This window comes from Ceratosolen solmsi, unplaced genomic scaffold (genome assembly GCF_000503995.2).
Source record: "Ceratosolen solmsi marchali unplaced genomic scaffold, CerSol_1.0 scaffold4, whole genome shotgun sequence".
Lineage (NCBI taxonomy): Eukaryota > Metazoa > Arthropoda > Insecta > Hymenoptera > Agaonidae > Ceratosolen > Ceratosolen solmsi.
In genome coordinates this window covers 572,941-597,620 of record NW_011948449.1, presented here as the reverse complement: position 1 = coordinate 597,620, position 24,680 = coordinate 572,941, and the positions used below count along the sequence as shown (strand labels likewise).

The window sequence follows — 24,680 nt, the reverse complement described above, 5'->3', positions numbered from 1 at the left end:
CTAGCATTGTATGAGGCTTCGTAGCGTAAATAAATGTTCAACACAGAAAGTAATAGCATTTGTGGTTGTAGTAGTAGTAGAAAGTAGTAGTCAGATGTGAGAACATTTGCAACCAAATGAATTACTGGTACAAAATTATTATCATATTCGAGTAGTATTTAAGAATAATAGTAATTAATTGCTACATCAGAACATTGAAAAAGTTAGTTGGAAAAAAATTTCTCCAATCAGCTCATACTTAAATTATTAACTAAAATAACGCAATACATAAGTGGAAAATAAAGTAATTGCGGAGTGACATAAAGAGGTAAACAATATCGAACGCTCGGACAGAAGAAACAAAAAATTCAGTCTACCCTTGCTCCAGCGACGATACTTGTGCAAGGGGCTTGAGGGGTGTCAGTCGTGGGCGGGCAAAACGCATGCGCGGAAACTCTCATGGCCCTAGCATCAGTACCGTCTTCGTCATTCCGTCTTCTCACTTTTCGCTTCAGCTACTGGCGCGCTTTCTTTTTTCAACACGCATACGCACTCGCTTGGTCAGAAGAGACAATACAGAGAGGCTTTGCAGTACACATACAAGGAGCGACAAAGCGCGCGGGATTCAGCGGCGGAGCTCCTCGACGCACAGTCTCCTGACTCCTATAGACCTATACTCAAAGGCTATTCCTCCTACTCCTGCGGCGGCGAGCGGCAGTTGATCTTGGTCACTCTTCGTTGACGCAAGTGTTTTTTTGTTGTGTTCATTATATTGAAAATCGCTTCTTGATCATTCTTTAAAGGTAAGTTTTGATTGATATTGCATCCCTTAAGTCAACGACCTCGTTAAAAGCAATGTTTACCGCATAAATAAGCTGAATATTTAGAAAAATGTAGGCCCACGAGCTCGCGAACCATTCACTACGCAATTAACGCTGTAGCGTCACCTCGGCATGGTGAAAACGTACAATACATACGCCGTCCGCCATTTTCTTTATTGTGCTTCCTTTCGGAGTTGGAGGGAAAGCTAGTTTCAAGCGTGCTTTTATTCTGGACTCTGCATCCATTTTCAGAATTTTTGTTTACTGATTAAACGGTCACCAATGGTTAACTTAATATAAGACAAAGATTATTACACCTACACAATGTATATCCTATTTGCACGCATTTAAACAGTTGAACTTTTTTCATTTCAAGATATGTATTATATATATATATATATATAATACATGCTTATTATAAATATGCACACATATGTACACACACACATACCCATAAGTATTGATGCAGATTGCATGCACACGCGCATATACATAATAGCGACAGATAATTTTTATATGCGTGTAAAAGATTAATTGCGGTTGAATTTTTCGACGAAATATAATTTAAGGGATGAGAGTTAATTTAAAAAAACAAGTTTTTTCGTATAAATATTAGCGAGAGAAATTGCACACGAATATTCGATATAATTAGCATTTTTTTAGAGATGGCACGTACCAAGCAGACAGCACGTAAGTCCACTGGAGGAAAGGCCCCTAGGAAGCAGCTCGCGACCAAAGCGGCGCGTAAAAGTGCACCATCAACCGGAGGAGTGAAGAAACCTCATCGTTATAGGTAATTCAAATGAAAATATAATAATTACCAATAAATATTCTAATTTCTTTTTCGCCAAAGACAAAAGTGACTTGATATTACTTAATTTTCAGACCAGGTACAGTCGCCTTGCGTGAAATCAGAAGATACCAAAAGTCGACCGAATTGCTTATCAGAAAATTACCATTCCAACGTTTGGTTCGTGAAATTGCGCAAGACTTCAAGACCGACTTGCGTTTCCAGAGTGCAGCTATTGGTGCTCTCCAGGAGGCATCCGAGGCTTACCTCGTCGGCCTCTTCGAGGACACGAACTTGTGCGCTATTCATGCCAAGAGAGTAACCATTATGCCCAAGGATATCCAACTGGCTCGGCGAATTCGTGGCGAGCGTGCTTAAATTCTGATAAGTTATCGGCGTAATGCTTTCCATTTCACCTTGTTTTCATACATTCAAACATTAATATTATTATTATTATTATTATTCCAAGAGGTTAGCGGCATTTTAGTTTGGTTCATATTTAAAAGATTTATTGCGATACTCACTGCCAAATATTCAAAAACGGCGGCACATTTGTTTATGTCTAGCTATATTTTGAAATCTGATTATTGTATTTTATCCAATTAAATTAAGTTGTATTTATGATTTGCTAAATTATATATTTTTTTTTATATATAACAAAATCACGATAGCTCTATGATCATAAAATGAAGAAGTTGAAAAAAAACAATATTCGTGTTCGATAAATCTCTATTTCTTCATTGTAATTTTACACTGAAAAATTGACGTATTTGCGTTTCTTGTACTTTTTTAGAATGTAACCCTTGAATGTATCGTTACTAATATAAGGAACACAGCGTAGCTTCTACTTCCAAATAGTAATGGAAGAATTCTATATATTATGGAAAATCTACAACCCAATAAAAGTTGAGCCTATTTTATAAGCATTCAAGTTTATAGGATTTATCATTTATGATAGGTCATGGGTATTGCCACTATAAACTGAATAGCCTGATAACTAAGTGCATCTTATATTGTGATGTACCTTTCCTTTGTACCACTGAATAATGGTTTTGTAACTTCAGTGTTTCAAATCGATGTTCGTGAACAAAATAATATCTTTTAAAATTAGATAATTTCTATTAGACTTTAGTGATAACGTAATTCATTAAGTTAATATCTAATTAAATGAGTAACAATAGTCCGGTGTTTGGACAGAATTAGCTTATAGTTACAGGTTCTAGATTACTCTGATCTGATTCATTTTGTGTATTCTTCGTAAATTGAAGACAAAGTGATTATTGTCAAAAATAAACTAAAATCTTGTGCGCAATTTAAATGGAGGGTCTCAAGTCAGAAAATATACATGCTTAAGCTCAGCTAAATTTTCTTTATTTTTTAAAAAAATGAATTATGTTAATCGTATCCTAGTATAGAGTGCTAGTTTGACAAAAAGAGATTTCATTGTTAATCAACATACCAAAATATGAAAATAACTTTTGAGACCTTCGGTTCTGAAAAACATTGTTGTAATTAACATGGAAATAAAACAATGTCAATGACCATTGTGTAAGAATACAGTTGTGTTTATTTGACAAGAATAACACAAGAATTGATTAATAATAATCAGTCATTAAATTATAAAAATAGTTTTTGAAACCTTCCGGTAAAAATGCATTGTTGTATTTAGCATAAAATATTACAATATAAATTACTATTAAATAAGGAAAAATGTAGTTATTATTTCAAAAGTATCCTTTAACCTACTTTTAATCAACTGTTTCCTATAAATTAATACGGATATTAACAAATACTTTTTACAATATTTATTCGATGAGCATTAATTCTTGATTAAATGCTTTAAATTTATAACCAGATAATATTACGCATTGAAATTTAAAAAAATAACTGAATAGTAATTATAATTTACAATAAAACCTAATTATCGCGTGTTACTCTAAAGAAAATAGAAGAAAAGTAGATTCCATGGTTTAAAAATCATTGGAGAATGTGCAATGTAATCACGGGAACAAACTAACAAAACCAGTTAAAAGAGCAAATATGGCGCTCGTGCAATCACGCAATATTATTCGTCTTTAGTCTAGCATTAGTGCCTTGCCTAATATCGCTCAATACCTTTAATTCCGCTCAAAATTGCGACATTTCTATTGCACTAATCGACCCAAATGTTTTTCAAGGAAAGAATTTTGAGATGCGAAATGCTATTAAAGAAGTTTTGCTATAATTATAATTTAAGGATAGAATGTACTGGGAAGCTTGGAAAAATCTTTAGCCATTTGTTTTCGACACCTGAGCATATCTGTCGCCGTGCAAGTAGCGCCTGCGCGTCATCGCGTCGTCATCCGCCGCCGTCGCTCCCGAGCTCCTTCGGGCAGCTTATTCATAGCGTATAATCCTAAAAAATAATGCTATTTTGTTAAATAAATAGATGAAAGAGAGAGAGAGAGAAAAGACAAATGTGAATTAACTGGAACGTTCGTTGGTGTTATTCTAGCACCAAAAAAATTGATTTTACATTTTCTCTTACGATGCTCTACGTGCGTGTTCGTATGCATATAGGTGCACGCACAACAAAAGGAAGCATTTGTAACGCAAAATACCGAATAAACGTTTTGTGTATATGATCGAAGTGTAACAATGGGAGAGAGCTTCTCTAAAATGCTTAGATCGAAGTGTAGAAGGAAAGAGAGGAATGAAAGTTGGAAGGATAAGGAATGATCGTCGTTCCTCGGCAGTATTTTAAAGCCCATTTCATTGTTTTGTACTGCATCCTCGTATCCTAACGGCTGTAAGTAGATATTGCTGTAGGAGAAGTCCGATGGGGTCGAGGACAGATAGTGCGCGCGAGTTACGGCAGCGGACGGTGAAAAGAGCCGAGGGAGTAGGTTTCGATTGTCCGCAGTAATAAGCCTAGGAGAGGAAATTTCGTCGTGCAAGTGAAAAGTCGTCCAATCAACTTGGATGCGACGAAAAGCCGATTCAGGCATTGGGATTGGTCCGGAGCGCGAGACTTTCAGGCAGTTTAATTTCCTAGGGCGGGGGAGAGAGACAGCGTCCGCACTGGCAGACGTAGACATACACACGTACGTATTCATACACGCACGCACGCACGCACGCATACATGGATGGACGCGCGCGCACACTCGTAAAGGCACTCTGAGAGGCCAACAAGAGCATAGCACTGCCATCGGGCACAAGGAGACGTTGTGCGCGCTTGATTACTCCGGATATTTTCTTCAAGAAAGGTGAGTAAAAATAAAAAAATATTAATTTAAGGGCGCGGATCATTCGCCATACGCGTAGGGTGCAATTTGGAATTTCGAAGAAGTGGTCGTGTGAATAGGTTTTATATCAAAAAGCCGCCTACGATTCTCACGGCCTGTAGTGATGCACCGCCTCGACTCCATTTTGTGTGTAATTGACGTTTTCGAGGGAACGGTCGAGGCATTACAAGCACGTGCAGTTGCGTTGTTTTTAAGGCTTGCGGAAACGAGCTAAAGTTAGAAAAACAGCACCATCGGAAGCCAGAGCTTCCCAAACTTCTCGTCAACCCATAACAAACATCTGGAGCGAGACCTCGATCTTGGCTCGCTCTCCTTGAGGGAGGTCTGGGACAAGAAACGTCGGTTTCCTCGGAACGTTCAGAGCGTGGTTCTTGTCTTGTCGGCGGTACCGCGCTTCGAAAGTCTCGTCCATTGCGCAAGTCCGTGGGGGCTGGAGTGGGGGCCATACAACTCGTGACGCCGTTTCTCGCTTCTTCCGCGCTCCACATCCCGCGTATCCCCTTCTACTCCCTCCATCGAGTTGGGTGTACGGCCAAGCTCGCGCTATACGGCGCCGCCCCCGTAACTTTTTGTCGGCGACTCACACCGAACGACGTTGTTGTCAGTCTATAAAGAGTGTGTGTAAGATCTTTGTCGATTGACTTAGGAAGTATCGCGTCTTTAATAGTTTTAAACGATTCTTATTTTTTAGTTGATTATAAGACTTCGACGAGATGGCACGTACCAAGCAGACAGCACGTAAGTCCACTGGAGGAAAGGCCCCTAGAAAACAGCTGGCCACTAAAGCGGCGCGCAAAAGCGCACCATCCACTGGAGGAGTCAAGAAACCCCATCGTTACAGGTCTCTTTTTATACCTTTGTTGGCTAATCATTTGTATCCAACTTGTCAGATTTTTATACGATAAATTAAACGCTCTTTATCGCTACTCGTTTACTTTACTACATTGCCTTCGTGTTATCGGCCACTTAGTCAACCTCGTAAATTATAGTGTTCGAGCTATGATTATTCATTAAATAATGGTCAAATAATTAAAAGTAATATAATATATTTAATTAAACTAATTAGATGATAAATAATTAATTAATCATTGATCTATGAATAATTAGGCTTGCTGAAACAGTGCTCTGGAAAGTCAATTACTATTAATGCAAAGTTGTGCTTATACGCCTTAACTTTTAGTTCATGAACTATTAGCTACCTATGAAGTATTACCTTATTATATTTAATATAATGTTACTAAAATCTATGTTCACATGGAAAATGTAATTTGATCGATTCATTTATTTAGTTATTTTATTACTTTTATCGTTCATTTTATACACTTTTTTAGATACTTAAAAAAATATATAAAAAACAAATACTTTTAATAAGCTCAAATCAGAAAGCAAAAATGATCTTTTTTATGGTTTATAGTACAGATAAAATTAATAATAAAAAGTTAGGCCTACAATATCTATCGTCTTAAATATTAATTTTAAGATATTTATAAAACCTTCATGAGTAAAATGGTGTCAATAAATAAAGTTAATACTTAATAAAGTAGTTTCAGTATTTATACATTTTTGTATTAAATTTCAATTTGAATTTTAGGCCTGGTACAGTCGCCTTGCGTGAAATCAGAAGATACCAAAAGTCGACCGAATTGCTTATCAGAAAATTACCATTCCAACGTTTGGTTCGTGAAATTGCGCAAGACTTCAAGACCGACTTGCGTTTCCAGAGTGCAGCTATTGGTGCTCTCCAGGAGGCATCCGAGGCTTACCTCGTCGGCCTCTTCGAGGACACGAACTTGTGCGCTATTCATGCCAAGAGAGTAACTATTATGCCCAAGGATATCCAACTGGCTCGGCGAATTCGTGGCGAGCGTGCTTAAAAAGTGTCATTTACTACATACATAACATTTACTACTACTACTATTATTGATAGTTTGATCTTGATATTACTATTCATAATAATGGATGGAAATATACATTCATTCCAATCCACATATTGTGTTGCATGTATTATCACTTTGGCATAAACATTAGTACATTCACCTTTTACCATAGATATATCTATATTAGTCAAGCCTGAAAATAAAGATGCTTTTTATGTAAATTTCAAAATATAAAAATTATTTAGTTTACTATATGGTATTAAAATAAAAAAACTACATTTATTTAGTAATTATTCAGACTTCTAGAAAAATAGAAAATTTCTTATTTCAAATGGACACATGATATAATCTATGATTTTATCTAGTATTATAATTATTTGACAGAAAAACTCGATTATTTTTATTAATCTATGATCATCGTGTATCACTGTCATTCATGAACAGAGTATAATTATTGGATATGTGTGTGTGTGGGTGTGTGCACGCATACATACGCGAACCCATGTATTTATATATGTATGTATGTATGTATATACACATATGGTGCGTATATGTATACGTGAGTGCGTGTGCATATACGCAATACGCACCATACGTACATGCACTGGAAAAATAGCGTGCTCTTAGAAACTAAGATCTCCTTTTATATAGCGTAATTTGACACGGCAAACAATTTAGAATGTACGAAAATTACATAAATGGACTTTGACAGATAATTCACTGTTCCTTATGTGAAAAAATCGCGTTTCATAAATAAACAATTTAAAGTCAATTACAAAGTTTATAATTTACTCACCTCTATCTTAATTTTGTTTTCTTATTTATATTTAATTTGGCAGTTCACATAGTAAATTTAATTAATAAAAATACTATAAGTTTTAAAATTTTAATAAACAAATTAAGTGTGCAATAAAAGGTAATATTCCAATAAGTGAATAGGTTTCTCAATATATTATATAAAACACATAATCAATGCACTTTTATCAAGATTAAATCTACAAGATTAAAATATATTAAATCATAGAAATACATCACCAATAATGCATACTTATGTCTTCTATTATACATAATTATGTTTATTTTACATAAGATTATGTTATTTGGAAAATATTTAGTACTTAGTAATAAAATGAAGATAATGGTTTCCACTGCATAAAACATTATGATAGATAATAATATTGTTTATATCTTATTATAAAGGTAAAGAAAAAAATTTGTATACATTTAATTCTTATGTTTTATTTCATATTGAAATAATATTTTTATTGAATGTTATAAATATCTACATGAAAGGAATTATAATTCATATGTGTGTATGTATATATATGTACATACGTATAACAGTTTATTAATTACTATATTTACTTTATAAATAAAACAGACGTATTTACAATAATTTTTCTGAAAATTATATATTTACTTTGTAAAATTAAAATAATTATCAAAAACTATTATCAATCATATTTTATTTAATAACTCAATAATAGAATTATAATTAAATAAGGTTTTTTGCACTTTGTCCATTATCATTATATTGCTATCGTTATATGTTGTTGATTGTAGCAGTGCAATATATTTCGAAATTTATAATATTGACAAATAAGTTTAGAAACTGACTGAGAAGTATAATACAAAAAGGAATTTTAAAATTGGTTTTGTAAAAATACAATTGAAAAATTACTGTTTTTATTTATGGTGAAAAAAACTGATTCTTGATTAATGAAAAATGAAAATTCTTCCACAGTAAAAATATTACAATGAGCGTTGTATTGCAATTTTTAATAACGCGTGTAATTTTATATTTACTTAAATACTATTTTTACAATAAATAATATAACAATAAAGATTTTTACGCATGTGTATAAATAAAAATATGTATATTCTCCTACGAAGTTGAAGAGTGGAAAATTATGGTCTTAATATCTAATGTGGTTGTTGTTTCCCATTACTGCAGTGGTAAGTACTCGTGGCTGTCTTCTAGTCCTAGTTTTAAAACAGACACGAAACATCAAAAAAGAAAGTGAATCGTATTTGCATTCAAATCGATGAAAACAACTTGAAGAGTCTTGAGTACAGAACAACATGCACCATACGATGAAACTCACACAGTTCCAACACTATGCTTACAATTATTTTATTAATATTTTATTAATCTGGTTCAAACATTTGATAAAAGATTGCTATTAACTTATAATAATGTATTATAAGACATTCACACATAAATTAATTAATGTAATTACTAGAATTTATTAATCAGCTTTTATTCCTAGTTGCATTATAGAATTTTGAACTATAACAAAATCACTATCGTTACAAACTATTTATTACAAAAAATAAATTTCAAATATTTACAAGGTAATAAAATTAAAATTAAAAGAGTATACTAATAATCAGTAAACCGTTTTTTTTAATTTAATTTTAAAGTACTCCATATTGTAATGAATATAAATTGCAAAAAATAAAATTAGTACTAACAATTTTCTCAAAAGTTTAATCTTATTATTAATTTGTACTATCATTCAAAAAGAAAATCTACGATATTCTTTTTTGAATTTCATAAAATTAATACAACTAGTTCGTTTGCGCTTTACAACACAATCATATGTTAAGACACTAGTAAACAATAAATATATACGATTATAAATTTATGAACGTTATTTGTGACATACTATGCATATAAAAGCATTGAAGTGCTCAAATATATTTAAGGTTCAGTAATCCTATTAAACAGAATTTTATCATTTTCTATAAATATTAAACAATGGAGTATTTTCAGAGAGTTGGTGAAATTATTAATTTGTTTTCAGAATTCAGAAGAATATTACAATTTTTGTAAAACAAATTTATATAAACCTTATATCTGTGGACAAAAATTTAATTCTTCCGGGCTATTGGATCAATAAAAACACAAATCAAATTTTTGATAAAAAATTGCAGTGAGGTTTTAATATATGATCGCATATTAACAAAATTAGGTCTTCGGCAAAGTTGTTCTGAACTCATGGATCAAGAAATATAAGATATGGAACACAGATTGCATATAAATACGTTTGCAAGTCATATAATACATAAAAACGCAACTAGAATTTGACATTAATATACGAAAGTTAATAACATTACGCAAAAATAATGTACTATCACAAGAAAAAATCTAAAATTAAAAATAATAACAAAGAATCCTAATATACCCGAATACAAATATCAATATAAATTAAAATTAATTTGTTGCGGATCATGTACCTTTAAAAAGTTTGTCTTTTAAAAATGAATTTTTATTAATAGCCATTTAAATAAAATTTATTGCGAATATCTTAGCATAAACTTAACTATATAATTATTTAAATAGATCTGCGATTGATGACTGCAAGTACATGATCCTTTCTTGTAGAATCACAGAATAAAGGAAGACTATAGCAGTAATATTTATTTTGTTGATTAATTTAATGTTACCTGTAGAGATCTCGAACAGTTTGATCTTCTCGCGATGATGCATTTCGACATGTATTGAGCTTATTCTCGAGAGCCTAGTTTGAAAGCGAATCAAATTAAGCTTCAAAAATACATTAATAAAATTGAATAATTGTATGTGTATTTATTTGTAAATTGTATAGATTAATATAAAGTATAATTATTAAATTATCAACAATATTTTACACGAAAAATTAAAAAATATAAAAAAGTTTCGAAAATATAATAAATGATACAAAATGAGTAGAAAGGGTTATATAATATAAGTATTAAATCAAGCAAATTTAAAAATAACAAAATCCTATATTATATAAATATAAATTGAAAAATCATCGATTTTCATTTCAGAATCGATATTTTGTTTATTTAAGTTGTTATTTATTAAAATTCTAGTGCATCATGCAACTGATGGTGTTTTTGAGATAGTTGAAAACATTTTTTTTTTATCAAAATAAGAATATTTAACTGTCCCACATTTCATCAAACCCACCTGCCATACTACAAACACTTTAGACTACAATATACGTTTTATTTTTAATTTTAATTCCAATAATAATATTAATAACAATCCCAAATAGCAAAGTCATATTGTCAGGTCAATTTATAATTGAATTAAGTGTAATATATGCAATATATTCAAGTATTAATGTTATACTTACCCCAACTTTTCGCATCAGGTCACCAATCATGTTCATGGCAAGTATTCTGGTACAGGGTGTTAATGATGGTGGACTGACATTATTGTTGATATTGTTACCAATCATACCCCCTACTCCATTTCCAACTAGTCACAAACAATAAAAACAAGATAGATATTACTATTAAATTACTAAAACACCAATTAAATATAAAGGCACACAAACTTAACAAAAAACTCAAAACTAGTAATAAAATATTTTTATCTTTATTGGAAGATGAAAAAGAATCCATACAAAAATTTAAATACATCTCAACAATATTAAATTTGATGCTTCATTAAAAAAATAAAAAAGATATTTTTGATTTGTTTTCCTTTTTCTTACACGAGCCTGGTACAAAAAAGTATTTTGTTTTACGCAAGGCATTACGCATCTTACTTTTTAATGTTGATGTTGACACATTTGTTGTTGATATTGGACTAGTAGGAGGAGTATGAGTTTCCAATTCAAATTGTAGCTTATTACTGTCTACATGGTTACGAACTCTTTCAACAGCAGCAGACTTGTCATTATCAGGTTGATGTCGAACTTGAACTTGAATTTCTTGTTTCAAGTCTGTAAATAATTTAAATTTTATTAATCTGTAATATAAGTTTTGATATTTCAATTTATGATTTTATGACTAACCTCTGATCTCATCTTTTAGTCGCTGAACAGTTGCCCTTAAACTTTCTTTTTCATCTAATTCTGATTCAAGTAATGCAGTTTTTTCAAGAGCCACATTAAATTTGGCTTCCATTTCTTCTTCCGTTACTTTGCTAACCCTATAATTTAAGTAATAGCACCATAATTGTGAAAAAATATTGAAAATAATATTGAACATACCTATGAGCTCTTTCTAAATCATCATTTTTTTGTTCCAATTCTCTGACATATTTAAGTAATTGATTGTTTTGTATTTGTAATTCTTGAGCTCTAGATTGAAACATAGAGCAATCTATACTTTGTTGATCCAATCGACTTCGTAGCTGTTCAACTTCAGATACTAATCTTGAATTCCTCTGTCGCAATTCACGATTTGTTTTATCAGTTTGTTCCAGTGAAGCTTCTAATTCTTTTTCTAACATTTGAGAATTTTCTTGGAATTCTTCCAATTCCCGTTCCACATCATCTTTTCTGAAATTTAAATAAATATATTTATTTTATTTACTATTATTTGATAAATAACTACAAAACAATAAAATTTATTATAACATATATTTTATTTTGTAAGTTGTACCTCTGATGTAACTGTTGAGCAAGATCCATCCAGTATTGAATCTCATCATCCTTATTATTGAACGGAGGGGGAGGATCAATTTCCATCATTTTTAAAAAACTTTAAACTTTTTATATCAAGAATTAATAAATAATTTTCAACAGCAAATACAGATTATTGTAGATTTTGTAACCAGTATAAAACACGGGATAGAACTAAATTTATGTTATAAGTTCTTTGACATACATTTACTGTAAATTTAAAAAAATAATTTATATAATATTACGTTTATGCAAGACAAAAAATTCATTTCTAAACAAATATTTTACACACAAATTTTCATAAAAATTATTTAAAACCAAATTTAATTCAAAATAAAAAATACGTTAATAAAATAAGCATTGTATGTTACCATTGTATGTTACCAAACAACACGAGTAATACTTGCTTGAAATAACTTATTTTTTAATAAAAATAAAAATTGTCTTATAAACTTAAGTAAGTATAATTGTACAGATTGTAAGATTTGAACGAATAAACAGCAGACCACACTACTGCGTCGACGAACCAAAGCATCGTATTGAATGACGCGCACATTACAATTCTTTCAACTGGATTTATAACTATGTACAAAAAGACCTTGAGTTAAAAAAGAGAAGAAAGAAAATATGCAGAAAATTATGAGACAGCAAGAATCTAATGCCAATAGCGAAATTACTGACATGAATTTGGCGATTTTCATTAAATGTCACACTACTTTTAATACACTGTAAGAAAACATTCCTAAAAATATGAACAAAATAAAAATACAATTTCTGCATTTAAAGATATATCTTATATACTTATTGCATAAACTTACTCGTAATTTATAAAATCTTATTACATTAGCCGATAGAGTGGAAAAACGATGATGATATGCTTTCTTACGTGTGTCATGTCATACACATGTACAAAAAAGTGGTCAAATTGCGTCAAGAAAATCTGTTTACAGAACGCAAAATGGCAGAAGCCAAAAAACGAATTCAGAGAAAAAGATGGCGTTAGTTATATTAAATTTTATTAAATTTTATTACGCATGCGCTTAATTAACATAAATTTGATTTTTCATTCAATTATTTACCTTTAATCTGTTATCCATAGAATTTATAAATGTAGTGTGCATAAAGCACATACCCGATTAAGGTTATTTTACTATGCTGTAGAAATGGTTATTTTTGAACGAGCAGGTAATTATTCATGATATAGCTTATCTATGATAATGAATACAATAAAGTAATACGACATTTAAAATTATCTACGAAATTTTTCTTATTCGATCATATACCATTTTATTAAATAAATTTATTAAATATCCAGTAATGTCGTAAAGAACATATCAGAAAAAAGTTAACGGTGTAATTTTTCAAATATAGATATATTACTTATGGCTTTGTTCTAATATAAAGCTTTTATTTTTTAAAATCAATGTAATGAAGAAAGAAAATTTGTAATAATTTAATAAACAATTACAATGAACAACTTGTTTTTAATATTTTAATTTTTCTTAAAACGCTTATAAATATATATTATTTATCATAAATTAGAAGTACAGTCATTGCAGTGCCCTTTTTATGAAAAAATTAAGATTAACAATTAATTATATGAAAAAAGTAGCAAATTCAAAATTAAAAACTTTCCATTTATTACTAATATTTTATCTATATTTAATTATATAATTTACTTATCTTAAAAATTGAAAATGTTATTGTAGCAATATTATAAATAAATTATTTTTAAAAAATCTATAAACACAAAATAAAAGCCCTATTTCTTTATGTAAAGTTGTCGCTTTATGATTTTAAATTTAATATATGTTTCTCTATTTACAGTTACACTCTAGTCTTATTATGTTTGTTGATGATCTCACACGGGCATGCGCGATCATACATTATATTTTTACAGTTCCATTATTTGTACTGAGTTTTATATATGATATTTTTAACATTCATCGAGTTTTAATGAAATAAATTATAATTTTATTAAACTGATTTATTTAGATATTTCTTGTCAAAGTTTGATCTTCTACTAGATCTCACAGTAACGTTACTCAAGATAATTATAGCTGTATTTTATAAGATGCATGACGAGCTGCTTATTGTCATCAATGCATGATTTTTAAACTGATTAAATCATAGTTACATATTTTTTATGCTCAATTAATTATGTTTTCAAGCCCACTTTTATGTTTTCTGGTACAGCGATTTCTTACATTTTACCTATTTGAATACTTAAAACATCTTAAACATTTTATTTTACCTTAAAATGTACTTTATAATGTTTATATTATCAATCCATTTAAGAATTAATTTTTGTTGAACTATCTATAGATTCATTCGTGTATGAGTCTATCTTTTTTTGCAATTAAGGAAGATTTTTTTTAAAAGAATGTAAGCTTAAACATATTCTTAATTGCTCATTTAAAGTTAGTCTTTTTATTTAAATCAATGTATTGTTTTAAACAATTTAATATAAATGTTATTAAATTTAATAGCAGTAAAACAAAAAATCAGTACAAAAGTTTATGTTTCAAATTGAAATTTGATATATTTATTGGGTGGAAAATTAACTTTCGTAATTAATGTTAATTATAAAAATAATTAAATAAAATAATAATAATAATTATTATCTGATTAAAAATATAATGCGAATATTTTCTTATATTTTCTTCGTAGCAGTACGTATATTTAAAAATTTATTATTTCATATATTTTATTTCAAGCAAATAAACTTTTATTTTATATTTTATAGATTTTGTTTAATCATCTATATGTAAAAGATTTTCTAGTATTAACTGATTTCGCTATGATATATTAGTATTTTTAGAATATATGATTGAAAATCGATAAGAATTCAAGATAATATTACATGAATTTATTTTATTGAGTTTTCTAAAAATTTTTATTTATAAAAATTTTGTAGTTCTTAATTAATTTTATTGAATTTAGAAATTTAACGTAATCTTCAATTTGTACATTTTAATGTAATTAATTAAATTATTTTTTATTCTCCTACATATTTATTTGCTTGTTTTCGATCCAAAGATAAAATTTACTAGCCATATTACATGAAATAATTTAATTAATTTTTTATCCGAACTACTGTTAATGTGAAAACAGAAATTTCAATTTATAAGTAGACGTATATCGTAATTTTTTTTTATTTATCAGTTTTACGATACTCTACAATTTCCGCCATATAGATATTTATTATCCCTGTATAACATAACTGACTATTTATTCGAAGTGCCTAAAAAAATTGCTTTGCTTTAAAGTGTAGCAATTTTTAGGCTATTAACTATTAAAAAGCATTATAAATTTACCTAAATAAAAAATTCACATTACATTAACCGATGATATTAATTTGAGAATTCACATGCGCAACAGTTTTGTTCATAGTTATGTAAAACAGAGCCATCTACTGTTCTCATTTGATGCCGCAAAGCACTAATATATATATAAAGAAAAATTATTAGATTGCTTTCCTTGAGTTTTATACTTGAATATATAACAGTATTTTATTAATAAAGTAAAATGGCAAGTATATTTTTACATTTAACTATCTATTTTTAATAATTTTATTAGTTTAAAATGAAATAGTGATTTACGTAAATAAATTTATCGTTTGTCAAATTCAGTTTTAACTTGAGTTAAATAATTATTTATTGCAAACAAATGTTATAATATTTTGATATGAATATCACCTACATATTGTTTTATTAAATTTATAAAATAAGTGATTACAAGCAAAATAATGAGCTTCGTAATATTTGTATTAACCTAACCTTGTAAGGACGCAGTTTACCATGTGGTGTATGCTTGATAATCATAATTAAACATTTTTCTAAAACTAATAATTTGATGTAATTAATGTATATAAATATATAGTCATTAAATATTCATTAAATATTATATTTAATTAATTTTCTTATAAACAATTGACTGATTTTTATTTATTTTTTTCGACTATTTTTCAAATAAAATTATATATAATAATCATTATCAGAAGAATTATATTTATTTATGGGTGTTATATTTCTTTAGTAATGAAAGACTTCTTTAAATTTATACTACATTATAAGATTCTTCTACAATATCAAGTTTTTTTATGTATTTAGCTAAGATTATATATATATTTTTTTTATTAGCAACCTCAAATTATCCTCCTTAAAGAAGGAACAGACTTGTCACAAGGGAAGCCTCAGTTAATATCTAATATAAATGCTTGTCAAACTGTTGTTGATGCTGTACGTACAACACTTGGCCCTCGTGGTATGGATAAACTTATTGTAAATGACAATGGAAAAGGCACAATTTCTAATGATGGTGCTACAATTTTGAAGTTACTCGATGTTGTTCATCCAGCAGCTAAAATCTTAGTTGATATTGCAAAATCTCAAGATGCAGAAGTAAATAATATGTTTAAATATATTTTCTTTGAGTCTCGAAATTAAAAATTATTTGGTATTTATTTAAAATAAATAAATATCAGTCTTAAATTCGAGGATATCAAGGACATGTAATTCTAGACTGACATTTTTATGTTGAATAAAAAATGTCTCAATCAGTTTCTACATTTTGTAAAAATGTTTTTTTTTTAAGATTAATATAATAATTTAGATTTTAAAGTAAAATTTAACATTTTTTCAGATTGGAGATGGTACTACAAGTGTAGTTTTACTAGCTGGAGAATTTCTTAAACAAGTTAAATCATTTATTGAAGAAGGTGTTCATCCACGAATTATAATTAAGGCATTTCGAAAAGCAATAGAATTAGCTACAGAAAAAATTAATGAGCTAAGTATCCAAATTAAGAAAACTGATGCTCAAAGTACTCGAAATACATTAGAAGAATGTGCTGCCACAGCATTAAATTCAAAATTAATTCACCAACAACGTAAATTCTTTAGTAAAATGGTTGTTGATGCTGTGCTTATGTTAGATTATCTTTTACCGCTAAATATGATTGGTATCAAAAAGGTAAGACCTATTTTAGAATAATATAAATTGTTATTTATTCAATTCTAACAAAGATTAAATGAAATAAAATTCAAATATATAAATGTAGTCGTATCGAATTAAAGTTGCTTACATCAATTGATAAGGTAATCCGACTTTATGTACTAGGTCTCTGGAGGAGCTTTAGAAGATTCTATGCTTGTAGCTGGTGTTGCTTTCAAGAAAACGTTTTCTTATGCTGGTTTTGAAATGCAACCTAAAACGTATTCACCTTGTAAAATTGCATTACTTAATATTGAATTAGAATTGAAAGCTGAACGTGACAATGCAGATATTTGTGTGAAGAATGTCACTGAATATCAAAAAATTGTTGATACAGAATGGCAAATTTTATACGATAAACTCAACAAAATTCATGAAAGTGGTGCAAATGTCGTTTTATCTAAATTACCTATTGGAGATGTTGCTACACAGTTTTTTGCTGATAGAGACATGTTTTGCGCTGGTCGTGTAATTGATGAAGATCTTAAAAGAACCATGAAAGCTTGTGGTGGAGCTGTTCTTACTACGGCTAATGACATTAATGATTCAGTTCTTGGTCGCTGTGATACATTTGAAGAAAAACAAATTGGAGGGGAGAGATTTAATTTCTTTTCAGGATGTCCAAATGCAGAAACTTGCACATTTATACTCCGAGGTGGTGCTGAACAATTTTTAGAAGAAACACAAAGATCTTTACATGATGCTATTATGATTGTTAGGCGTATGATTAAAAATGATGCTGTAGTTGCTGGTGGAGGTGCTATAGAAATGGAACTTTCAAGAGCATTACGGGATTACTCTCGCACTATTGCTGGAAAAGAACAACTTATAATTGGTGCTGTTGCTAAAGCTTTAGAAGTTATTCCAAGGTAGAATAATTTTAATTATTGCTATTTTTTTCGTTATTAATATTTATGGAGTTTCAATTAATTTTATTTAATGACATACTGTAAAAGATATTTTGTTTATTAAAAATAAAAGTAAGCAATAATTAAATGAAAATTGTATAGAATGTTAAAAGTAAAATTTTAGAATAACAAATAAAATAAATCTTGCATAAAAAATTACTTATTCAATATAAACAAGTCAATTAATATATATTTTATAATTTTCTTCCAGGCAACTATGCGATAACGCCGGTTTCGATGCAACGAAAATTCTTAATAAACTTCGCCACAAACATCATGTTGGTAAATGTTGGTTTGGAGTCGATATTAACGATGAATTTGTAGCTGATAATTGGGAAAATTGCGTTTGGGAGCCTGCAGTAGTCAAGATTAATGCATTAACTGCAGCTTGTGAAGCAGCTTGCCTTATTCTTTCTGTCGATGAAACTATTAAGAGTCCGAAAAGTAATAGTGGAGATGGGCCGCAAATGCCTGGTCGTGGGATCGGCAGACCCATGTAATACCTCTTCTTCCACTCGATTTAATATTTCTATAATTAAAGTTTTAATGCTTTTAAACATATAATTTTCATAATATAATGCACATTCAATTAAATGTAAGCAAAGGTAGCTTATAATTTAATTTGAAAGTATATGTTCTTTTAAGTTCATCATTTATATTTTATTATGTTCCAAGAATGTGTAAACTTAATTTAAATTAAAAAATTTTTTACATACAATTATAATAATAAAATGGCATAAAATGAACTAACAGAAATGTAGCTGTAAACAAGCATTTATAAAAATCAAAAGTATATTAAATGATTTATATATCGTATATTCATCGCATTACTTTAATTATTTTTATACTGCTTGCGATATTTATAATTATAAAAATAATAAATTAAACGAGGTTTATCATAAATAACATTATTAATACTTATCAATTAATTTATTTTTCATAATATATAATAATTGTAAGAAATATAAATAATATACACAAAATAAGTTTTTTTATCAAATTTCAGAGAAACTAATTATTAAATGGTTTAAAAATGTATATATAAATGCATTGTGTACTATACGCTTATTACTATATTTTTATCAAGTACATATCTAATCATACATAATTAGTAAAAAAATTTACAGAAGTCAGCATCTGTAACATTCACACCATTATAACTATTTTAAGAATCTTGATATGTACAGTTTATTAAATTTGTACGTAATAATTTTTATAAATTCTAAAAGTCACGATGATAAAAAAAAAATATTCCTAATAGATTATTTAGATTTCTATTTTATTAACGTGTGCATTGGTAGAAGTTACATTATTGCTATATTTCTGACATTTACGTTTAGATTGTAAAAAAATTGCACCTCTGATACAATTTGAATTTAAATATTTTTAATAGTCAGGTCAAAGAGTTAAAAATAAAAGAGATGTAAAGACAAATTTAAATTTAACTTAATTATGTATTATCGTATTAATAAAATATTGAGCAAGATTTAATTGGTGTGAACGAAGTTTTAATATTTTTTGTGACTCATAGGTAAATAAGTCATTAAGAAAGAAATCTTTTTTTGTAATGTAAAAGTATTTTAAACTAATTTACGTTTTAAATATAAAAATATATTTAATTATAAAATTGTATAAATTAAATAAAATATATTGATAGTAGGTTAATTGCAAGAATTAATATATATTTTTTAAAATTATAATCTTTTAATTTACTAATAATGACATATTAATTAGGTAAATGATAGAATGAAAAAATGAAAAAATTGAATACATTATTGTTTAATACGTGCAAAATGTGAGAAATAATTAAATTATAATTAAATAGAAATAATTAAATACATAATTAAAATCGAGTAAACCGCAATTTCTAACTAACAATAACAACAATAATTAACATTTTATTAAAATAATCTCGAGTAGTCTTCTTTAAAAAAAGATGGGCACATTGAATTACTTATCATAATATTAAACAATTTGGTTAAATACAAATCATTAATAAGTTTGGTGCGCATTTTTTTTTAATCTATCCGTGGAGCTGTAGTAAATTCAAGTTCGAACTTAAAAGTGACCAGATATCATTGAATTATTAGTGTGATTTAAATTGTCATGTGCTTGTGGTTATTGAGCTAAGAAACGCACATTATGAAGAACGCCCGACCGACAGTATAGTAAGTTGTATATCGAGACGAAGGTGAAAACAGTTTAGGAAAATTTCGCACACAAGTCAGAAGGCGTCAAAGGCAGAAGGTTGCGTTCGACTTCTCTCGGCTTCTTTCGGTGTGGCTGGTGGGGAGTACGGTGCTTCATCGCTCGTTCCCTCTTCGGGCGCAGTCGCCATGCCGTTCAAACTGCTTCGAGCCGAAACGAAGCCGTATTCCGAGCATTGTGACAAATTCTGAGAGCAGTTGGCGCCGTGCTGTTCTATCGGTAACTTCATAGTGTTGGTTTGTAATTAGCTTTGTTAAATCTTGATCTTATTAATTAACTCCTCGTCATCGTCTCATTCGGCTGCTAGTCGATTTATAAAGAGTTGACGAAGTCGAGGAGGGAAGCATTCGGAAAATTCCACCAGACCTCGCGCGGATGTGCATCGTGAGGAGGAGCGGGCGACACGTGATTGCCGCCGCCGCGTGTAAATAGTCGTGCGGCGCTCAAGGACAGCACGTGGCCTCTCCCGTCGGCACACACCCACACAGAAACACGCGCGCGCCCACCGTGACGATGCGCCGTCGCGGCTGCGATAACGCGCTCCAGTGAACTCGCGGAGGCGCGCGCCAAAGACCGTCGAGATAACGGGGCTAGTGCCGTTTTTCCTGCTCAGCTTTCCTACCCCGTTTGCAAAAGCTCCTGCGTAGGCTCATCAAAAGACTTTTGCAATAGCCGATCGGAGAGGGCAACGTATCATTGCAAGGCAGAGAGAAAGAAAGAGATACGCAAACTATTAACAACAGCGAAGCTGGATTTCGCAGAGAGCGCGGGTATGATGGAGTCGATGACTGGCACCGGGGGCGGGGCCTTCGAACTCGACACCGGCTTCGAGCCTCAAACTCGAGCGCGTTCCAACACGTGGCCCTGTCCGCGTCCCGATAACTTTCCCGACGGTGCCAAGGAGCCCGCCGGAGAGTCTGGAACGCCGCCCCAACAAACGGGCCTCGGCCAAACGGGGGTAGGCATTCTCCCGGTCAAGAAAAACAGTTCCCGAAGGAACGCTTGGGGTAATCTCAGCTACGCAGACCTCATAACTCAAGCTATCACCAGCGCTCCCGATAAGCGACTTACTCTTTCACAAATCTACGAGTGGATGGTGCAGAATGTGCCCTATTTCAAGGACAAAGGTGATAGTAACAGCAGTGCTGGATGGAAGGTAAGAACCGGCATCGTGGAATTGTGTGCCTTAGTTCTGTGTTCGGGAGGAGTGTCGAGTAAGTCGTGAGAGGCGGTGAGGCGACGCGGAGAGAGGAGAAAACCGCTCCTATCGGATCCCATCTCGAATTCCTCAAGCGGCTTTGATACCTCGGAATAACTTGTTCCCCAACACTCGACACATGATTCATTCAAGGATAAAAAATTCAAAACGTAATTTTGTTCACGAGATCTCCACGCGGCCTTCTTTCCTCCATGGACTTATCTGCAGTATCTCAATAATTGTCTCGATGCTTCGATTTTCTCGGCTGTTCCTACCAACCAAATTGAAAAGAACCGATGCAAAATAAGTTTGATAGCCGGAGGATAACCGTCGAGAGAGAGAGAGAGAGAGAGAGAGAGAGAGAGAGAGAGAGAGAGAGAAAACGCGTGCTGGTCTCGTATATCGGATACGTGTATACTCGTTCTAGCCTTTCCAATCGTTTGACTCTCGTCTCTAATGTTCTGCCAATAATACTGCTGCTAAATCTATAGAGTAAATAAATAAAGCACACCTACGGTCAACTCTCGCTGATGGTGAAAAGTTGTTGTTTACCGAAGTTTATAAGGGGAAAAGGAGTCCAGGCGTTGATCGGTTTGGACTCTGCTTACGTGCTCCGAATACGTGGCCGAGGCACGGCTGTAGATTCTTTCGGTGTACGCAACACCGGTTTTGGCTTGTCGGTCGTCGCCAGCCGCTGTTGCACACACTATCCCATGTATGGAGCTGCATGTATTCCGTTATTTTTGCGCGAGTCTCGGAAGAGAAGGTAGGGAAGGTGTAGGAGCAGAGTTCTCTTATCGTACATTTCGATGCCCCGTGAAATGTGGAAAAACGCTCAAGTGATACAGAGAGAGAGGGGGGGGGGAGAGAGCGACGGGAGAAGGGGGTGCGAAGGAATAAATGGTATTGTATTTTCCGTTGACGATTTCTCTTGCGGAATTCGAGCTACCATTGCGATACCCTTTCTCCTCTTAGCCCGGTAACTTGCGGAGAATTTTCGCGGCCACTTTTTTCTCCTCCTGTCCCCCAGTCGCAGTGCCACACGCGTGTCATCAGCGCTCCGACGGTCGATGCGTCCCTCTCACTTTTGATCTCTGCCACGCGAGCGCGGATAGAGGTGGAGAGTGAAAGAAGCTTTTCAAGGTCGAATTTGCATTGGAATTGCCTACGGAGCCAGTCCTGCTATCTTGCGTGGATTTTTCGAGAACGCGGCCAAATTGCACCGCCTCTTTCGAGCTCCGGGCGGCGCCGTACCATCGCCGTCGCTCGTCCCCCTGGTACCCGATCGTCTATGTACAGGCCCCCAACATTTTATCAAGGCATCCGTTTGGGCGAATCCCCCGTATCTACACAGTGATAAAGAAGTCCGACTGATAAGGAGACCGTAGAGCTTCATTACAAGCGAACGACGCAATGATGACAGCGATGCCTTCTTCACAATTCGTCGATTCAAGCTAGTAACGCTGTAATGATAAGCACATGGTTTTAGCGAACTTAAGCCTTTTCAAATAACTGCGTCTCAACGCCGATCTCTTGCTTCCTCAGCAACAACTTATACCATTATTTAATTACTAATAGGAATACATTTGAAACCAATTTGTAGATGACTTATAATTATATCCAGTATTTTTCCATATTTCGTTGTAAATGCAGTTGAATCCTCTCACCCTGTAACTAAACACGTTTCCACTAATTGTAGTAGGTACTTACTGTATTCTCGCAATATACCCACCATTTTCTTGCCATTTTTATCGTTGTCAGTCGACGATTCATTCAACATTCATTCATTTACTTAATCTTAATTCAGACATATTCATAATTACATAACTAATCCATTATAGAATCCTCGTGATTGTGTAATTTATCTTTTCTTTCAAGGTTGTTGTGGCCTTAATACTACTGCCACTATAATCATATTGTAAAATGATTTTATACAATAATTATATAAGCTCCTCGTCTTCTTATGTATAATTGAAAGTCAAAAACTTAGTGCTATCGATTATACTTGACGTAAACACCATCAGGATATATGCCTTGAATACTGAATTGTCCATGGAATTATATAATTATATATAATTTGTTAAATTATCCTTTGAAGTAGACCTTCATATGCCATTCAAGTGTTTTATACTAAATTCAGATGAACAGAATTACATCGATCTTCTTTTTTCTTACATTCGAAATCAAATTCTGTGTTTTAAAATTATAAGAATTTAAACAATTCAATGCATTAATTATTCACAAGCAAGCCTTTATATAAATAATCAAGTAATTTAACAGATGACATTAATTTTATTTTTTTTTCAAAATTAATATTATAATTTTTACGAGGATAAATATTTCTTCTTATCAATAAAAATAGATAAAATATTAAAATATCGTTAATTATTTACAAAAATAACGAATATATTAAACACTTACATTGACATAATTTTCATTTTATAGTGAATTTTTAACCAAGTTAAGGTGAATGACTCTTTTTCTTCTAATATAAAATTTCTTTCGTATTAAGCAAAGCCCTTTTATTTTATACAATAGATGATTAACAAATAACAATTTTTATCAATTTATGAGTTGAATTGCTTTTAGTAATATTTATTTTCGTCGGATCGTATTTGCTAATTATGTAATTCTTAACAACACATTTAAAAAAATAAAAGTAATTTTTCTCTTTTAAATTATTACATTTAAATGAATATGTGATATTTTAATCTGACTAATTAATTTTACATTATTTTCATTATAAGTGTAACAAAATTGTATTTATCTATTTAAAAACACATATTGCATTCAATTTAACTCAAAGCCAGATATATTTATTGTTATTTTAATTAAATAATACTATTATAAAAATAATGAGAGAAGAAATTTAAAATATAGAAAAGCTACAATGACGTAAGAGTCTTCATAGGAGGGTTTATATTTATTTAAAATATTTTCTATAATTCCGTGGATTAACAAATTTTCATTTTAATAGATTTAATAAAAATAATTTTTGCAGAGTTATTTATAAATAAATATTGTGAATTTTTAAACCGCATCCATACTTGTAAAACATATCTTTGCCTATAAATAATATTTATTGGATAAAGTAATTCAATATAAAAACTTTCTTAATGAAATATTATTTACAAAAGATTATAAAATCATAGAATATATATCGAAATAATTGTACTATTGCATAATGGTATTGGAATGTTAAAACTTCAAAATAT

General features: G+C 30.8%; 5 protein-coding genes across 5 annotated transcripts in view; 4 read left to right on the top strand and 1 right to left on the bottom strand.

Moving 5' to 3' along the window:
- The first annotated feature begins 1,416 nt into the window (after positions 1-1,416).
- LOC105366438 (histone H3.3) lies at positions 1,417-3,145 on the top strand. The gene is made up of 2 exons (XM_011504888.1): positions 1,417-1,593; positions 1,686-3,145. Exons 1-2 carry the CDS (start codon positions 1,466-1,468, stop codon positions 1,966-1,968), a joined length of 411 nt encoding a protein of 136 aa, XP_011503190.1. The 5' UTR covers positions 1,417-1,465; the 3' UTR covers positions 1,969-3,145.
- A 1,326-nt stretch (positions 3,146-4,471) lies between these two features.
- LOC105366436 (histone H3.3) lies at positions 4,472-6,860 on the top strand. Its single transcript, XM_011504887.1, has 3 exons — positions 4,472-4,835; positions 5,566-5,715; positions 6,466-6,860. Exons 2-3 carry the CDS (start codon positions 5,588-5,590, stop codon positions 6,746-6,748), a joined length of 411 nt encoding a protein of 136 aa, XP_011503189.1. The 5' UTR covers positions 4,472-4,835; positions 5,566-5,587; the 3' UTR covers positions 6,749-6,860.
- Positions 6,861-8,580: 1,720 nt separating this feature from the next.
- Positions 8,581-13,115, bottom strand: nudE (Nuclear distribution protein nudE). The gene is made up of 9 exons (XM_011504886.1): positions 12,975-13,115; positions 12,528-12,898; positions 12,137-12,366; positions 11,743-12,033; positions 11,545-11,681; positions 11,296-11,472; positions 10,879-11,003; positions 10,202-10,275; positions 8,581-8,734 (listed from the first exon to the last, which is right to left on the bottom strand). The coding sequence occupies exons 3-9, from the start codon at positions 12,223-12,225 to the stop codon at positions 8,668-8,670; spliced, it is 960 nt and encodes a 319-aa protein (XP_011503188.1). The 5' UTR covers positions 12,226-12,366; positions 12,528-12,898; positions 12,975-13,115; the 3' UTR covers positions 8,581-8,667.
- Positions 13,116-15,567: 2,452 nt separating this feature from the next.
- CCT7 (chaperonin containing TCP1 subunit 7) lies at positions 15,568-18,641 on the top strand. Its single transcript, XM_011504885.1, has 5 exons — positions 15,568-15,687; positions 16,299-16,559; positions 16,801-17,130; positions 17,278-18,020; positions 18,271-18,641. The coding sequence occupies exons 1-5, from the start codon at positions 15,685-15,687 to the stop codon at positions 18,557-18,559; spliced, it is 1,626 nt and encodes a 541-aa protein (XP_011503187.1). The 5' UTR covers positions 15,568-15,684; the 3' UTR covers positions 18,560-18,641.
- Positions 18,642-20,951: 2,310 nt separating this feature from the next.
- foxo (forkhead box, sub-group O) overlaps positions 20,952-24,680 on the top strand; it is a 57,591-nt gene continuing 53,862 nt past the window's right edge. The window contains exon 1 of the mRNA XM_011504884.1: positions 20,952-21,423. Coding sequence (XP_011503186.1) covers positions 21,040-21,423 — 384 coding nt within the window. The 5' untranslated portion in view covers positions 20,952-21,039. The remainder of the gene's footprint in view (positions 21,424-24,680) is intronic.